Source organism: Mastigoproctus giganteus, chromosome 8 (assembly GCF_048544385.1).
Source record: "Mastigoproctus giganteus isolate SK-2022 chromosome 8, ASM4854438v1, whole genome shotgun sequence".
In the NCBI taxonomy this organism is placed as follows: domain Eukaryota; kingdom Metazoa; phylum Arthropoda; class Arachnida; order Uropygi; family Thelyphonidae; genus Mastigoproctus; species Mastigoproctus giganteus.
The window spans coordinates 76,435,479-76,453,062 of NC_143582.1; the positions used below are offsets into that span (position 1 = coordinate 76,435,479).

General features: G+C 33.4%; 1 protein-coding gene across 3 annotated transcripts in view; it reads left to right on the forward strand.

The window, feature by feature from the left end:
* LOC150081648 (tyrosine kinase receptor Cad96Ca-like) overlaps nucleotides 1–9,359 on the forward strand; it is a 181,925-nt gene extending 172,566 nt beyond the window's left edge. For all 3 annotated transcript variants that reach the window (XM_090379510.1, XM_090379512.1, XM_090379513.1), the window contains 2 exons: nucleotides 2,941–3,052; nucleotides 9,023–9,359. In XM_090379510.1, the coding sequence (XP_090235636.1) occupies nucleotides 2,941–3,052; nucleotides 9,023–9,294 (384 nt within the window). In that variant the 3' untranslated portion in view covers nucleotides 9,295–9,359. The remainder of the gene's footprint in view (nucleotides 1–2,940; nucleotides 3,053–9,022) is intronic.
* Nucleotides 9,360–17,584: the final 8,225 nt, after the last annotated feature.

The following is a 17,584-nucleotide window of genomic DNA, read 5'->3' on the forward strand; positions in this document are numbered from 1 at the left end:
ATGCTTGGGAATGTGCTCCATATATAATTCTTTCATTAATTCCTGACATTGTTACAATAAATCAAAGCACCACCCTATTACTCTATGGGTTAGATTGCATTATGTTAGATTGCCTCTACCTATAAAAAGACACCCTTTTCAAGCCATGATTCTTGTTTTTGGAGAAGTCCAAATCATTCAGCTTTGCCTTAGTGACTACATGCGGCTTTGTAGTATCAAGAATCGAAAAGTGTGTACCTTCTGGAGACTCCTTTTTTGATCCTGAATCAGAGTCAAGTCCATAAGTTTCTGACACTATAATCACGAGGAACCAGCCTTAGAGCAGCAGAAGGCATGTTGCAATTTCCCAGAAAAATTGGTCATACGGTCTCAAGGTTCCTGCCATATCACCATAATAGCAAAAGGTATCAATATATGGCTACCTCTAAGCCAGCCTGTTAATGTCCTTGAACAAGAGCTACAGGAAATCTTTGGAGCCCATACATCTTGATCTCCAATCTTGGCTTCCACTGAAATTTTATTACCACTTCTCTGCAAATGTAGCAAAAACTTCAGGCTTATTTTAGAAAGAATGTGACATATTTCGTGTATGGTTGAGGTACACGCACATAAGAAATTGTAGATTTTTATTTCTAATTTGAACACAGTTCACTTTGTTCATCCCTTGCTTGGTGCAGTATATATATATCCCACAAGTTCCAGCCAAAGTCTCCCATTATAAGACATTCAACCTGTCCATTAGTTATTGGTCTATAGTAGACTCCTACTTTCATTTTAGTTTTCAATGCCATGTCACACCAAAATGAGATTCAACACTGCCCTCACCACATTTAATGACTAGTCCTATGAAGATGCACAGCAGGCCTCGCAATGTGACACATTTTGGACTGCTGTTAATCTGGCTATGCCCCTAGGCTACAGTTTTCCAACCCACTTACACAGCCTTGGTAACATCCAAATGTTCCTTCTATTTAAATGTATCCCATTCTCACCAGGGTCAAATTGTAGACACTTTTAACTCATGACTTTTCTCAATATTGCCCTGTAAAGTAAATCTTCAGATCTTCTATTTGTACCAATGGGAGATCTAAATATAAACTGTTTGTGCCCTTAAAAGTTGATAGCTGCTCTACAATTCAACTTTGGTCCCCAGTCTTATTCCACAATATATTTTCCTGGAAATAGCTACCTTCCAAGGACCAGAGATATTTACCATTGAGGATGTTGTTCTTGCAGCATTCTCTCTCTCTCTTTTATTCTTTTGAGAGTACTGACCATATAAAGGTATCAAGCAGTATACTTACTAAAGTTATGTAATTGTGCTTATAGACTAAAACATATCTAATATTAATTATACTCCTAAAAATTTTTTTTTTTTTAAGCAAAGCAACATAAAAGTCAACTTCACAGTTTTCAAAAAGCATCTACTCACCACCCATCAGTTGGTTAGACTGAATATAATTTAAAAACAGACCGCTGTAGTCACATCAGTATGTTATCATTACTGCCACTTAATTACCAGGAAGAGGCAAAGTGGCCTTCAAAATGGGAGCTACAAACAGTCTCCAGACAATAAATATTCTAATGTCACCATACTCACTTGTAGAATTTTTATTAGAGGAAAGCAAAGATTATTACTGTAATGTCTGTGTTGTTATCCCTAAGTATAAAGCAGTGTGTCTTTATGACAAATTGCTTTTGTAATTAGCATTTTGAACTCTCAGATTATATGTAGTGTGATGATGGATTAAATTATGGCATATTTATGCAAGAAAACAATGATAGGCCTGACGTAGCCCAGTGGTCAGGAGCGAGAGTGCATAGCACGCGTTCCTTGAGTGGACCGGGGTTCAAGCCCGTGACTACTAAATATGATAAATATTTGTATTGACGATTTATTGTAAACTCTACTGACTTGGTTGTCGTGCCGGAGTATAAACAGAAAATTTATTTATTTATTTATTTATTTCAAAAAAAAAAAAAAAAAAAACCACTTGAAACTTGAGATATTTAGTGAACATACAATTCTATGCATACCAACTTTATTAAGGTGAGGTGAAACAAATCTTAAAATACAAATGACCTTTGGTTCGACACAGATGTCTAATGAAATATAATGAAATATCTGCTATACATTTATTTTATTTTAATAATTTGTGTAGAAATCTCAGAGGGTGAGGAGTTAAAATAGAGGATAAAAAGTATACAAACAGCACTATATGGTAACATTAGAATATTTGTCTAAAGGTTGAGGGAATGCCATTTTGCCTTCTCCTGGGTTAGTGTATAAAAGAAACAAAGGGAAGAAATTTATGGAATAATATTTTAGGTAATAGAATATTCTAAGTGGTGTGTGTGTGTGTGTGTGCACTCACTATTATCATCATCTGAATATCTGCATAACATGCCCTTAAATGAGTTTACCATATTAGTTTCTTAAGGCAAAAGAAATGTTCCATATCACACTCAAATGTTTGTTTTGGTAAAAATGTAAAGTTAACACCCCCCCCCCCCCATTATAAAAGTATATATTTAACGAATGTTTTGGAAATTTGCTATTTATGTTTATAACCAGTGCTCTTTGTTCTATTAAAAAAAAAAAATTGACAGCCTCACAAAACCTGTCTTTTACTTAATATTTTAATATGGAAATTACAAAACTAGGGTGCAAACTTAATGGTATGAAGCACTGAGAAAAACTAAGGGAATTATGTAACATGTTGAACCGATAATTTTTTTTCCCCAACATTCTGAATATTGTTTATATGTAGGAATTAGATTCTCTGTGTCTTCCAGAATAGGAAAACTTTGTTTGGCCATTTCCATAAAATCTTTAGATTTGACAGTCTGCAAAGCAGTACCTATTTCTTGATTAATAAGTGCAGTTCATATTTTCCTTAATTTGTAAACCTCTCAGTTAATGTTTTGTTTCTGTTTTAGGGAGCACTTCCAATACGATGGATGGCTCCAGAATCATTATATATGAATATTTTTACTGTGAAGTCAGATATTTGGGCATTTGGAATTCTTTTATGGGAAATTGTAACATTAGGTAGGTATGACCCTTTAACAGTTCATTACTGAAATAAGATTTAACAAAGTTCCATGTTTTCTGTGTGGTGAAGTCATGCCTCTTCAAGAACAATTTTTCAATAGCAGCTTTAATTTATGGAGTTGAGCACAAATGATAATTTTCTTTAAGATAAAATGCACTGGTTGAATAAACACACTGACAAGAGAAGACTAGAACCAGAAGTTCAGTTTTAATAAACTCAAGTGATGAATATATTGATCACAGTACTCTTTTGGGAATTAATTTAGGTAAGTTTGACAAATTTATAGCACATGCAGAAACTCCATTATTACATATTATACCTGGTGCACAAAATTAAAGGAGGTGGGAAAAAAAATAATTTCACAATTGTTTATTACAGTATTCAAGGTACTATGTAAATTTAAGTGCCATCAATATACATGCTAAAGTATTCCTCGAGTGGTATGATGCATAAGTAAACTATGTTGTTTGAAGATTATTAGCATATGATGCTACTAAGCTTGCTTTCTTAAAAAAAAACCAAAAAACCCTTCCCATTTCACCGATCCATTTGCTCCAAAAGTTTGTCCAGTTCTTCCTTGAATTTATTTAAGCTATCAACTTCAATGACAACAGATGGAAGTTTGTTCCAGAAATCAACTAAAGGCAAATTCCCGCACATCTATTCTATAACTGTCATTCCTCAAAAGATAATAAAAACACTCAGAACCTGCACAGGCTAAGGGTTACTGTTATGGAATTCTTAATTTTTAGTAAATCAAACATCTAATTCGAAGAATTTTCTTTTAAGAATAATTTTGTATAGTTAATAACAATAATACATCAACACTTAACAGATGTCTTTGCAATATCATTGTCACAAGAACTTGTTTATTTGTTATAAGGGTAAAACAACGTATACTGTGGTTTGGCAGGCAAGGATTATATTTTATAGTATTGAGACTATAAAAGATAATCTCTTAAATAATCCCAAAAGTTGTTTTACAGTAATAACAAATAAACAAATTCAGCTAAGGTAAAGAAAGCCCACACGAGAAGCATGCAAAAGTTCGATGAAATTTACTGGTAAAAGTACTTGGCTGTAACGGCATTTGTATTGTTGTTCGCTCTGTAAACAGATGGTGGGTGTTATTGGTCTGGTGGGTGTTATTGATTCTAAAGAAAAAAGGTCAGGTTGCACCCACGGGGGGTGCAACCTGACCTTTTTTCTTTAGAATCACTAATTGAATCACGAACAGAGTCATATTGGAAGTTCTGGTGTTGTAAAAAATGTTTGTAATGTAGTTTCACCGGTAAACTTTTTCAAAGTTTGCCGTGCTTCTTGTGTGGGCTTCCTTTGCCTTTTTTTTTTTTTAATAAACAGTTTATCCACTAGTCCACCAGTGATTCTAAAGAAAAAAGGTCAGGTTACCCCCTCCACTCCGGGAAGGTTTCAATCTCCCGTGGGATTCAATTTCTATTCCTGACCGATAACACCCACTGTATGTTTACTGAGCGAGCAACGATACAAATGCCTTACGGCAAAGTACTTTTACCAGTAAATTTATCGAACTTTTGTGTGCTTCTCATGTGGGTTTTCTTTACTTTTGCCACAAATTCTTGTGACAGTGATATTGCAAAGACAGCTGGGTAATGTTGATGTATTATTGTTATTTACTATATAAAATTAACCTTAAAACAAAATTTTCTGAATCAGATGTATGTTTGATATGAAAAAATAGTAAGAAAATAGCATGAAATGTTTGACTTCATTATGTACATATTTCCAATTTGGAAATAAATAGATCGTAGATATAGCTTAGCTTAATTTTCAGCACTCACCTCATAGTAATCCGTTTAGTTGGTTGAAAGTTTTACCATGTACATAGTGGTTATGAGATTCTAATAACTTAAAGAAATTGTAAATTTAAAAACTAAGTTATGGGCTTCAAAAATTTTTCTAAGAAAGGAAAGTGCACCTTCCATTCTATGGTTGTCTAATTAAAATAAATTAAATGAAATGAGATAAAAGCTGATAGCCGCACACGAGCGACTTTTGAAATCGTCTTCAGTTAGTTATAGTGCGGAGGGAAGAGCGCGCGAGTGTGTTATATACAGGTTGAGTTCCCGAAATGCATTTCAGTGCATGCGGAAACTTTATACGTGCTAAATTCCAAATAGGGGAGAAGTTGGTGGGAATCTTTTTGTTTAATATGTTGAACGATGTGTGGCACCTAAACCACTCAATGACGAGGGCTTCTTCTTCCCGCCAGCTTTTCCCCTATTTGGAATTTAGCATGTATAAAGTTTCCACGTGCACTGAAATGCATTTTGGGAACTCAACCTGTATATAACACACTCGCGTGCTCTTCCCTCCCCACTATAGCTAACTGAAGACGATTTCAAAAGTCGCTCGTGCACAGCTATCATCTCACTTCATTTAATTTATTTTAATTAGACAACCATAGAATGGAAGGTGCACTTTCCTTTCTTAGAAAAATTTTTGAGGCCCATAACTTAGTTTTTAAATTTATAATTTCTTTAAGTTATTAGAATCTCATAACCACTATGTACGTGGTAAAACTTTCAACCAACTAAGCAAATTACTATGAGGTGAGTGCTGAAAATTAAGCTAAGCTATATCTACAATATAGTCATATCACAGCACATAAGGACTACTTAAAATATCATCAGGAAATAAATATAATAATATCAACATAGGTTTTGAGTGCTTTATTATTATTATCTTCAGACAAACATGCTAAAGTTTTGTGCAATGGAAAAATATTACTCTTCCCTATTTAAAAAAAAAAAGCACATTTTTATAATAGCTGCTGTAGAGACTAAGAACCTTTTCAAAATTGTGGGAAAAAAAAAATCTCCAGGATAAGCCAGAACTGAAGTTATGAAACATTTTTCATAACTTCTAGCATTATTCTCAGATAAAAAAGTTTTGGTATTTGAAGATTCTACCATTTTGTGGTAAAAGAGAAAGTCATGATATTGGCTGAGGTTATTAGGTAGTGTGGGAAATATAGAGACTAATAATTTAACGACAGCAGTAAGGAAGTAGAATTGCTTATATTGGGATGTGTGGCGACACTACTGCTACTCTTAGAAGAGAAATATGAAGTATTGGTTTATTCATCAAATTGTTATGCTTTGTTGAGAAGCACAGTGCAGCCATTGTAATATTGAGTCAGTCTAGCACAGCCCATCATTTAGAAAACAAAATTTAAGAACCAGAAGTCAGCTTTCAACAGGAAGCTCACTTTTATAGCAGCACAAGAAGGCAATATTCTTGTTCTATTAAGAATCTTCAAGTAAAGGAACCATTAGGTAGAAGTGTATTGGAATTTATTCAAAGATATCAAGGGAAGGAATTAAATAATTTTATGCAGAACCAAATAGAAGTTACTAAGCTTTTTATAAATGAGATATTGTTCAACGTTTAGGCTAGCAGAGAAGAAAAATGCATAGCATAATTATGAATTGGCAGGAGACACAGAATCCAAAGTATGTAAGGAAAGGAATGAACTGCCCAATGGTGCAAGAGCTGTTATGACCATACATTTATTTTAATAAGTAAAAGAAAGCCTGACACAAAATCCTGGGTTATCCCACTCATAAATGGCTGCTGTGATTATAATAATAATAAAAAAAAAAATGGTTCAAGGGGTAAGAGACTATCAAAATCTAGACACGATATCTCAATTAGAAAAACAGGCCTTGTGCATCGGGATGCATATCATCCAAGTTTATTGCGATGACCGACTAACTGGTTAAAATAAATTTATAAAAATAAATAAGTGATAAATAAAAAACAAACATATCATTTATTTATTTTACCAGTTCGTCGGTCATTGCAAGAAACTTGGATGATAAGATATCTCAAATCTGTAGAAATTTCCTGTGAGTCCAAGAGCCATTCAACCTTTTTTTTTTTTTGGCTTGGGGCCAAAAACAGATAAAATGCAGAAAGTTGCAGGCTGTAAGACCAGTTTCTTTAGACTATAGCCTAAAAATGTCCGATAACTTATTCATCGACACAAGTAACCTCTAAATGTTCGCTTTCTAACTTGAAGATCTAGATCAAGGTGTTGATCTAGACTCATGTGGAAGAAGCAGTTAACAGTTAAGATGCATTGTTATATATATAAAAGAAGAAATTAGTATAAAACAGCTATGATGCTTAACATGTTCTACTTCAATATTTATAGATGGATAAGAGAAATTTACCTCAATATGATACATAGAACACTTCCATATGATGCTCTCCAGAAATTAAAACGAATATAAAATTAACATAAATTTTGAAAAACAACTTTCCTTCTTGAAGCTGATGGGGCTTTTCAACCATATGTTATGAACATTGATCGCAGGAATCGTTAATTTCATTCCCGTGATCAAGACATATGGTCGAAAAGCCTCATAAGCTTCAGGAAGGAAAGTCGTTTTTCAAAATTTGTTTTAAACTTTTTCAATTGTTTTTATTATTGTAATCATTTTATGTTAATTTTATATTCTGGAGAGTGTCATATTGAGGTAAATTTCTCTTATTCTTCTACAAATATAGAAGAAGCAAATATTAACAAACTTCTTAATCTGGCAGTGGTTGCACAGGAATTGTCAGGTTCTTTGCAAAAAAAAAAAAAAAATTGTTGGTTAAAGTTTAATGACTAAAACATTTTCTACCTTCCTAAACATAGACATTAATCTCCCAATGACAACTTATAATGCTGCTCCTTGTCGTTTTTTTTTATGACTTGCAAAACATCTGTTTATACCTATTCTGGTTATTACTTGAATTTTAGATTTCTGTTTTTTTTTTTTTTGTTTTTTTTTTTAATTTGGAGTCTTGAAGTGTCCCGGTTAATCCGATCAAGGTAAATCTTGAGTCTGCTGCATTAGAACATCCCTCCATTTAAAAAAAAAAAAAAAAAAACAGAATTAGTTGCATATTTTCTATAAAGAGAACATTTCTCAGAGCTAAACCAAACAAAACACTGGCAGTTAGGCCAACTAATGTTAATAGACTTCCAATCTTATCAGAAGAATGGAACTTGCCTTTTGCTACAAATGAAGTATACTCACAAACTCCCTCTTTTTCCTTAAAAGGTATGTGTGTTATCCAGGATAGATAATAATTCACCCAGAATTCAGAGCAAAAAACAAAACTAACCTTTTCTCCAGTAATATTCTAATTTGTTTCTCTTCCTGCTTCTCCTTTAGTATAGTTTGGGTTGACTCTCAGTTTTAGTAGGAAAAGGATGTTAAGTTTGAAGTCACCTGAATTTTTGGAAAAAAACCTTTTCTAAACGATTTCATGATTCTTAATGCTGCATTAGTAAGAGCACTTATTTCTCAATACATGTTTATCAGGTCTCAGAACTGAAGCTTTGCTTGGTCTTTTCCACATGGCATTAACAAAACAATAGGTTTTTTTGGCCTAATATGTTTGGCACAAAGGAAAGATTCTCGTGAGCTTCATAGAATATATTTTTAACAACGTACACACTTCATCAGCAGAAAGACAAAGTAAAAATCTTCCACAATAAGGAATGCAGTTTGAAAACATAGTTAGTTTTGTAACTGGCTCCTCATTTTTATTGGAACAAAGTGATGTTCCTCTCACTTAGTTCAGTGGCATTGTAAAAATTTCCCTCTGTTTATGATTTGCCATGTCATTATTTTTACGATGGGACATTTAATTTTGTGATTGTTGTATTCTGGTCTTCTTTCATTCCTCTCCTTTTTAAAGTATTCAGACTTATATTATTTCTACAATTGAACATAACACCATCAAACCTAAATTGTATATTTTCATATAAGACCACTGGGGTATTCCTCTGTGCAAATAGTTGTCATTCAGATGTTTAGAAATATAATGGATGAAATTTACTTGTACCTTTCTTATCTTACTCAAATTAAACCAATTAATATGTACTAAAAATTTATCAAATTAAAATAATACATTTATTATTACAGGATCCACACCTTATCCTGGAATGGGAGCCAGAGAAGTAATCCAGTATGTTAGGGAAGGCTATGTGATGGAACGACCTGACCACTGTCGCCCAGAACTATACAGAGTTATGCAAACTTGTTGGCTCACCGATCCTAATGAACGTCCAAATTTTTCAGAAGTCAGAGGAGAGTTAGCTAGGTTACTGGAAGTACAGACTGGTTATGTAGATTTGGAACATTTTCCAGAACATTGTTACTATAATTTATACCAGAGTCCAGGTGAAAAAGTTTGATGCCTAAGCTTATCAGCAAGAGTGATGTATAGGTTTGCCGTGCAGCTTAACACTTCCGAATTACGTGTGCCAGTCTTTTTACAGATCTAACAAAAGAATTGAGAAGAAAATAAAACATAGTAATAAGAAATTAAATTTGGCTGGCAATGAAAATATTACTATTTGATATCAAGGCTTGTGAACTGTGTTCAGATCTTTTGACACTCAAATTGTGACTTTTGGAGAAATATAGATCTCAATGTCTGTGTTGACAGGAATTCAAAACCGTGTGAATAGCAATTCTATGTCAAGTTGTGCATTGTCTCATTAGAAAAATATCAACAATTAGAGTAAAATTATCCTGTCTTTACATAAGTATCTGTGAAAGTTGAATTCAAAACAGCTTAATCTTTTTCAAGTATTTTAATAATAAGCTAAACACAGTTAAAACAAAGCAAACTTGTAATTTTGAAATAATTGCATTTTAAAGTAAATATTTATTTCGTGTATGAATAAGAAAGTCCATTATTAACAAAAGCAGAGGAAAACTAGAAAATTTTTATATTTGCTTTTAATTCCATCCATTAATTATTAATTTTGATGCAATCAAAAAATTAATTCAGCACCTCAGAGTTCCAATGTTTTTCCTGGAACACTATCATCTCTAATTCCTACCAATTTTGCTTTGAAACACTGTTCTTCTTTCAGAAACGTAGCTTACATGTTTCCTATGGAAAGTGTAAGCAACACCTATCTTATGCATATAAATTTAAGTAGCATCAAGAAGTGCATATTTGCAAAAAAAAAAAAAATGTATGAGAAAAACTACATTATTGTTTAAAGCACTTTGTTAAAAAACAGCAAAAAGGTTTCATATTTACAGGAATTCCTCGACAAGAAGAAAAAAACAAAATATATGGGAAAAACCCAGGAACTTTAATATTCCATTTATATAATAAGGTTTACAATATAATAAGAAAAACACAATGGAACCAAATGTATATATATGCACATTCATTTTCAGGATATATTTAGAGATCATAATAAAGAATAAATGTTATTTTATATTCCTGTATAATCAAACATCCAAATTATGTTCAGGAAAAATGTTAGTCGAAAACCTACGAGGGGGGCACCAATTGGTAGTCAGCAAGTGATCTGAGCCTAAGTCAATAATTTGATACAGGAAATTTAAAAAAAAAAAAAAAATACAGTGGACCTCAGCTTTACGATTGGTTCACTATACAATGGACTTTCCATCATAAAATACCGCTCACTATATGATATGTAGTAAGCACTGGTCATTGTGATCATATTTGCAAACTGAATTTTAAATGGCGCCTCCATAGCCAGGTGTGAAGCACACGCTTCTTGATTAGACCGGGGTTCGAACCCGTCACCACCAAATACGGAGGATGTGGAAAGGTCAGGGAATGACCACCGCATATCCCGGAGCAATATGGCCTTAGTTGCTAATGCTCCTAAAAACCAAATAACTAATTGAATTTTAATTCTATTAAACGGCAGTCTTAATAAAAAGAATATTATCCACAGGCTATAAGAGTAAAGATATAAAGTGCAAATTTACACTTTACCTTTTTCACTTCCATAAGTCATGGTGGGAGTATACATTGGTTCATTATTTTACATTTCAGACAAATTGGGATATTGCTCCTTAGGCGTCACACCCTTCCTAATGAGTCTTGCTTCTCTTCCTTGGTGCCTCCGTAGCCAGGTGGGAAGGAGCAGCAGTGCGTAGTACACGCTTCTTGATTAGACCGGGGTTCGAGCCCGTCACCACCAAATACGGAAAGGTCAGGGAATGACCACCGCATATTCCGGAGCAATATGGCCTTAGTTGCTAATGCTCCTAAAAAAAAAAAAAAAAAAAAAACCAAACCAAAGCTTCTCTTCCTCACAATTTTAACAACTCTACAGTAACTATCTTCTTCAATGCACTTTCTACCTCATCAGGAAGTATGTCGTATGTGTTACTAATTTGTGATCCCCCCCTGCTGGCATCATTTCCTCGCTCCATGTATAATTATCTAAAGTAGTCTTCCGCTATTTATAAGCAACGGCTTCCGTAGCCGAGTGGGCAGGAGCGGAAGTGCAGTAGCACATGCTCTCCGACTGGGGTTCAAGCCCCTGACTGCTGAATACGGTCGATCTGCCAACCCGCACTGGACCAGCGTGGCAGATTATGGTCCGTTTCCCTCAGCATGAATTGCCGAGGCTTCCATCCTGCAGTGGGTTGATAATGGCTACACTTTACTTTTTTTTTATTTATAAGTACACCATCACTATTCTTCAGTGATGGTATTTTAGTTTTTAATATCCTCAATTTTTTCTTAATATTAATTCACAATGTTTTTTCCTGTTTTTACTGTAAGAAAGATTCAGAATTTTCCAAATAAGGTTGTTAATCTGAAGCATTATAGTGACCATTTCATCATTGAAGTCAGTTTTGACAACATTACAAGGTTTCATTGGTAGGATATTCTTAGTGAGAATTTCCTTACCAAATTTCATACAATAAAAAATTCCCAGTTTCAAATAGAAATAAATGATATATACTATTAAATATCATAATATTCCAGGATAATTCAAAAAGTAAAAGTAATTTGCATATTAAATACATATCATCCATACCAATACAAGATTTTGAGTTGCAACATGTAGCAATTATATTTTTTTGGGATGAGCAAGTGAAATCCTCGGAGATTTACAGATGAAATGGATGGAAAATAGCAGAACAAATGAATATGCTACACATTACAGATTATTTCATATTACATTCATGATAAAACTTTGTTGTTTAGTTTGAAAAGGGTGTAAGTCAATAACTAATACCATTTTCAAAATAAATTGGTGAATTTCCTCTAATAAAGGCATAATGGATGTTCTCAGATTATTTTAATGTTTTTGTTTACATTCTAGACTGCAACATTACTATCATTATTTAATTAAGTATTGTTGTACATCATCATGTGGCTATTCTAGTTTTCTTAAAATGTTGTTTAAATGATGATAGTGACAGTCCATTTTAAGAAAACTAGAATAGCAACATAATGTACAACAATACTTAAATAATGATAGTAATGTTGCAGTCTTGAATGTAAACAAAAACATTAAAATAATCTGAGAACGTCCATTATGCCTTTATTAGAGGAAATTCAATTTATTTTGAAAATGGTATTAGTTATCAACTTTACACCCTTTTCAAACTAAACAAAGTTTTATCATGAGTGTAATATGTAGCATATTCATTTGTTCTGCCACTTTCCATCCATTTCATCTGTAAACCTCCGAGGATTTCACTTGCTCATCCCACAAAAATATAATTGCTACATGTTGCAACTCAAAATCCTGTATTAGTATGGGTGATAAGTATTTAATATGCAAATTACTTTTTTTGAATTATCCTGGAACATTGATATTTAATAGTATATATTATTTATTCTATTTGAAACTGGTTACAAAATTTTTGAAAAAAAAGAAGTCCATTAGTCTCATCTAATAACCTAGCCTTGTTAATTATTTATTAAGTGATAGCTTCCATTAATCACATAACTCAGGAATACCTGTAGCTGAAAAGGAATTTTTGCTCAGTAAAATTTGCTAGCCAGACCAAAAGTCTCTGGTAAATGCAATGCATACCATTACTAGAGAATGTAAATATCCAGTTTATAACTGTTTGAATAGATGCTATTTGCATGATTCTTGTGTCCTGTAATACCAGCAACTCCATACAAATATGATTGGAGAAAGTTACCTTGAGAGTAAAGGCCTCTAGATTAGTCATTAATGATATTTTCCTGCAAAGTTACAAAAATTCAAATCCAGTCAATAATTAATGGAACCTTTCTAAAGTTAGTCAGTCATGTGAGGTTTTTCACTAATAAAGCCTTGACACTTCACTCTTCTAAACAGATATATAACTTTTCAGACCAAATAATTTAGCACTTACCTGCTTGGTCTCTACATCAAATTGTCACAACGTTAAAAGATCCAATCCAAAGAAATGGAATGTTTTGAAAATATATTTAAAGTCAACATTTTAAATGGAAAGATACATTCTTTCTCAATTGTGAATTTATGAAATATAGAGTGGTAGTATTTGCACAAATCTTTTATCTAAAGAATTAGTAGGTACATCAACCCTGTGATGCTAGTTAAGTTGAGCTTTGTATATGTTTATGTAATAATCACACATCAATTTCATGATACACCTGAGCAATTACTAGCCCCATGAGTGTAGCGGGTTTCCTGTGAAACAATTTGTTTTGAAAAACCTCACAGGAAAAAGTCATATGGGTTCATCTGGACTCAGGGGTGGCCAAAAATACCTGCATTTACATGACAATTAGGATATCAGTATGATAACATGCAAAGACCACAAACAGCCAGGAACTGTAGTGGAAAGACACCCTTAACCATATGCAGGTATAAAGGTGTAAGTCAGTAACTAACACCATGCTGTGAGCTGGCAGTTTCACTGAAGAAGTGTCTGGTTACCCACAACTACTTTTTCCATTAAGCTGTTTGTTTGTTTGTTATTTTGGAGCATTAGCAACTAAGGCCATATTGCTCCGGGGATATGTGGTGGTCATTCCTTGACCTTTCCGCATCCTCCGTATTTGGTGGTGATGGGCTCGAACCCCGGTCTAATCAAGAAGCGTGTGGTACCCACTGCTGCTCCTTCCCACCTGGCTACGGAGGCGCCCCCATTAAGCTGTCTGGATATTCTTTTGCTCAGAATATGTTCTGCTTGTTCATAGTCCTGCCCAAATAAAAATAAGCTTCTTCTGACAACCAGACGTTATGTAATAGTGAATTGAAATATTATCTATTTGTCATGTTCAGAAAGTTATTCAGCACTGTAATTTTGTATGGGAAGATTTTCAAATCCGAGCATTCATTCAACAAAATGCCAAGATATTCCAAGTAAGTCAGTGATTTTAAACATAACATACAGTGTATATGTACCTTGGAAGTATTAGAACATCCCTCCATTAAAAAAAAAAAACTGGACTCAAAATCATTTGTGAGCCACTTTTCTTGACTTTTCTGTAAAACGAACACTGGCCGTGCAAATCCATTTTCATTCTTTTACGCAGCCATCCTCTTTGAAATGCTGGGGTAAATAAAGTATTTTGTCTTGCAAGTGCCCAAGAAGTGTTAAAAAAAAAAAGAAAAAAAAAAAAAGACTTCTGCACAGCAGTTGCATTTTTTTATTTTGGTGAGGACAAAGATACAAGCCCTTTTGCTTACTGACAGGAGCATGTAACGTTCTGTGACTTATTGCTGCAGGCTACCACAAACCTTTAACGAATAGTTCATGTATACATTTCTACATTTAATTTTTAATATACAGGAGTCTCCACTTAGCACTCTTAAATGAAACTGTAAAAATAGAGTGCTAAATGAACCTGCATTAAGTGGGGGGGGGGGGATATTTGTCCAAATAATTTTAACTGGTTGGCTTGACTAGTATTTCTGGTTGATATTAAGGTAATGTTTCTCATTATATAATAATACTAAATGTATCATAAACATTTAAATAGACAAAAATTGTGGTAAAACAAGTACAGCATATGTTCAATAAAATACAAAAAAGCTTACCTTAAAATTACAGAATTATGCATACTGTAAATTTTCAAATCACTCATATCCATTAAATGCAGCATAAAACCTAGCACTCACCTGAATTCAGTCTTAATGTCCAATTTAGTTTCCAACAAAAAAGTTTTTCTGATAAATTTTTCATCTTCTTATGCATTATTAGCACTATCTGAATCATGTATGCATTATTAGCACTATCTGAATCATGTATACACAGTATGCTGAAATCCGTCACTACAACACAAAATGCACACAGGAAAAATGTACACCAAAACAGCCCTGTTTTGGTTTACATTTTTGGCTACTGAACACTTCAATAAATATTAGATAATTCCCCCCAAATGGGTGCTCCTATTTCAATAACACTGCCAAGTGGGATTATGTATAAAGTGTATATTTTTGTAATACACAAGATATGCATGGTGACAGCTTTGACATATTTTCCACCTATATCATTAAATGACCATAGCGTTTCACAAAATTTTTGGAAATATATACAGCTACAGAAAATTACTGGTGAACACAAAAAAAAAAAAAAAAAAACACCCACTTTTGAGCCAATAAACAGCTTTCAAAATTTCCCCTAGTCATCACCAACACAACAGCAACCATTTTATTTCAGGGGAACAGAATGCAATTCTGGGGAAGGGGTATCAAAATATTCAGTACATTATAGCAAACACGTGTTGAGTGAACAGCACTATATTGGGGGACAAATGTACAAATAAAATTATAATTTAATTTGTATTTGGTTTTAATTGATAAGTACAGGAAATGTGTCAACATTTCCTGTACTGTGCACAATAATTCAATGCTTCTGAAACAGTAATGACTCTTTGTTGAGGGGCAAATCTCGGCAAAATTATAATTAAGGGAATATAGTTAGTTAACCCATTTACTAGATATTTCTCCCTTTCTCCCCATAAATATCTTTTAGAATTATGGCAGTGTGAATTTTAATGGGCATCACTGGTTATTCTTTAATTAGAAAAAATATAGCCTTAAAAAATTTCATGTTGGTTTATGAAATGAAGTGTGTACCTGCCCATGTGTAATTTTTTTGTACAGTTTCTTTGGTTTCTGCAATGCTGTAATGTTGGAATTGAGGTATTTTGGAAATTTTATTTTCAAAAAAAGACTGCTGTTTCTAAAGATATTATTTCTCTTATTGTCCAGTATAGTGGGAGAATATAATTAAAACATTTTTTCTTAGAAATATTGAGTGTTACATGCAGTACAGCACTCATCACAGATTAAAAATCAAAATTATATACATTGTAATGGAACCAGTATGAGTCATTAAAACAGAACTTGTAGACCATCTAGAATTGGATTTTACTCCAATCAGTATGGTTAAAAGTTAGTTTTTGGAATGTAAGTAAACTGTATTTTCTTTTAATACTAAATACACTGAAGAAGACCCACAATGAGAGTTCAGAGTGTGTGGTAGTCCCAAAATTAAAATTGTTATCCCAGTTTAAGTTGCTTGAAAATCAATGAGTGAAGTATAGTACTGGCAAGCAAACCAGTGCTCTGCAATATTCATTCTGCATCATTTGATTAAAAAGCTGCTCACACACAGAGTTCATTCACATATTAATCCCTCCTTGCTCAAGTTGATTGTAACTGGTGACAGTCAGTGTTTTGAACACAGACTAATAGTTTAACAGCAGCATGCAAAAAAATGTGGGATAGTCATGGGACAATCAATTATATAGGTCCTGTTAGGATTACTAAAAGCAAAAAAGTTATACATATATTTATACACTAATATTAGGATTGTAATAAATAAATCTGATGTATTAGTTTAGTTAAGTTGTAAACATTGGAAACATTTGCTGCTTGAATATGGTAAGTATGTTCAGAAAGGACGAGAGTAGTTAAGTCCTTAGTTAAGAAGCACATAGAATCTAGGGCAGTGTGCCTGGTTCAACAGTGCAACGTTGAGTCAATTTTATGTGATATAAGCACTAGAAAAACAAAAATGAGAGTAGATAGTCTATAGGCTAAATGACTGTGATGAGTATAATTAATAGCCATAGAGACAAATAGGGAGCTAGTGAATCAGAATGTCTTCTAATGAGGGATTTTAGCTGGAACTAATGGGTTGGTTGCTAATAATAGTAGGTCCTTAACTGGAACTAATAGCAGAACCTTTCTGAATTTGTTGGATAACTGTTTTCTACACCAGAATTCTTTGCTTATGTTAACACTAGGGGGATGAACCACATTGGTACACCAGAAAAATGTTATAACTATTGATGATCCTGTTCAGGTTGCTGACAAACTAAATAAATATACTGCATCCACATGAATCTGGATGCAATATATTTATTCAGAAGTTCTTAGGGATGGGGACACTAGAAGTAAACCAAATTGTAACTGAGAGCTAACTGAGAAGATGGAAGAGAAATTATTGAAGCTAAAAGTAAATAAGACACTTGTGGCTGACAGAATGAATCCAATTATATTAAAAGCAGCAGCAAACCTTTAGCCTTAATTATGGGAGCATACTTTAGCACTCCAGATTGAAGATGCAGAAATGTGTTCTCTGTTCACAAAGGAAAATCAAAGGGCAAAGTGATTAATTACAGACTTATGACTTTTGCTCCTGGAAAAATAACGGAGTCAGTAGACAAGTAATGCATGATCATCTAGATAGGAATACAGTTATGTGGCAATCACA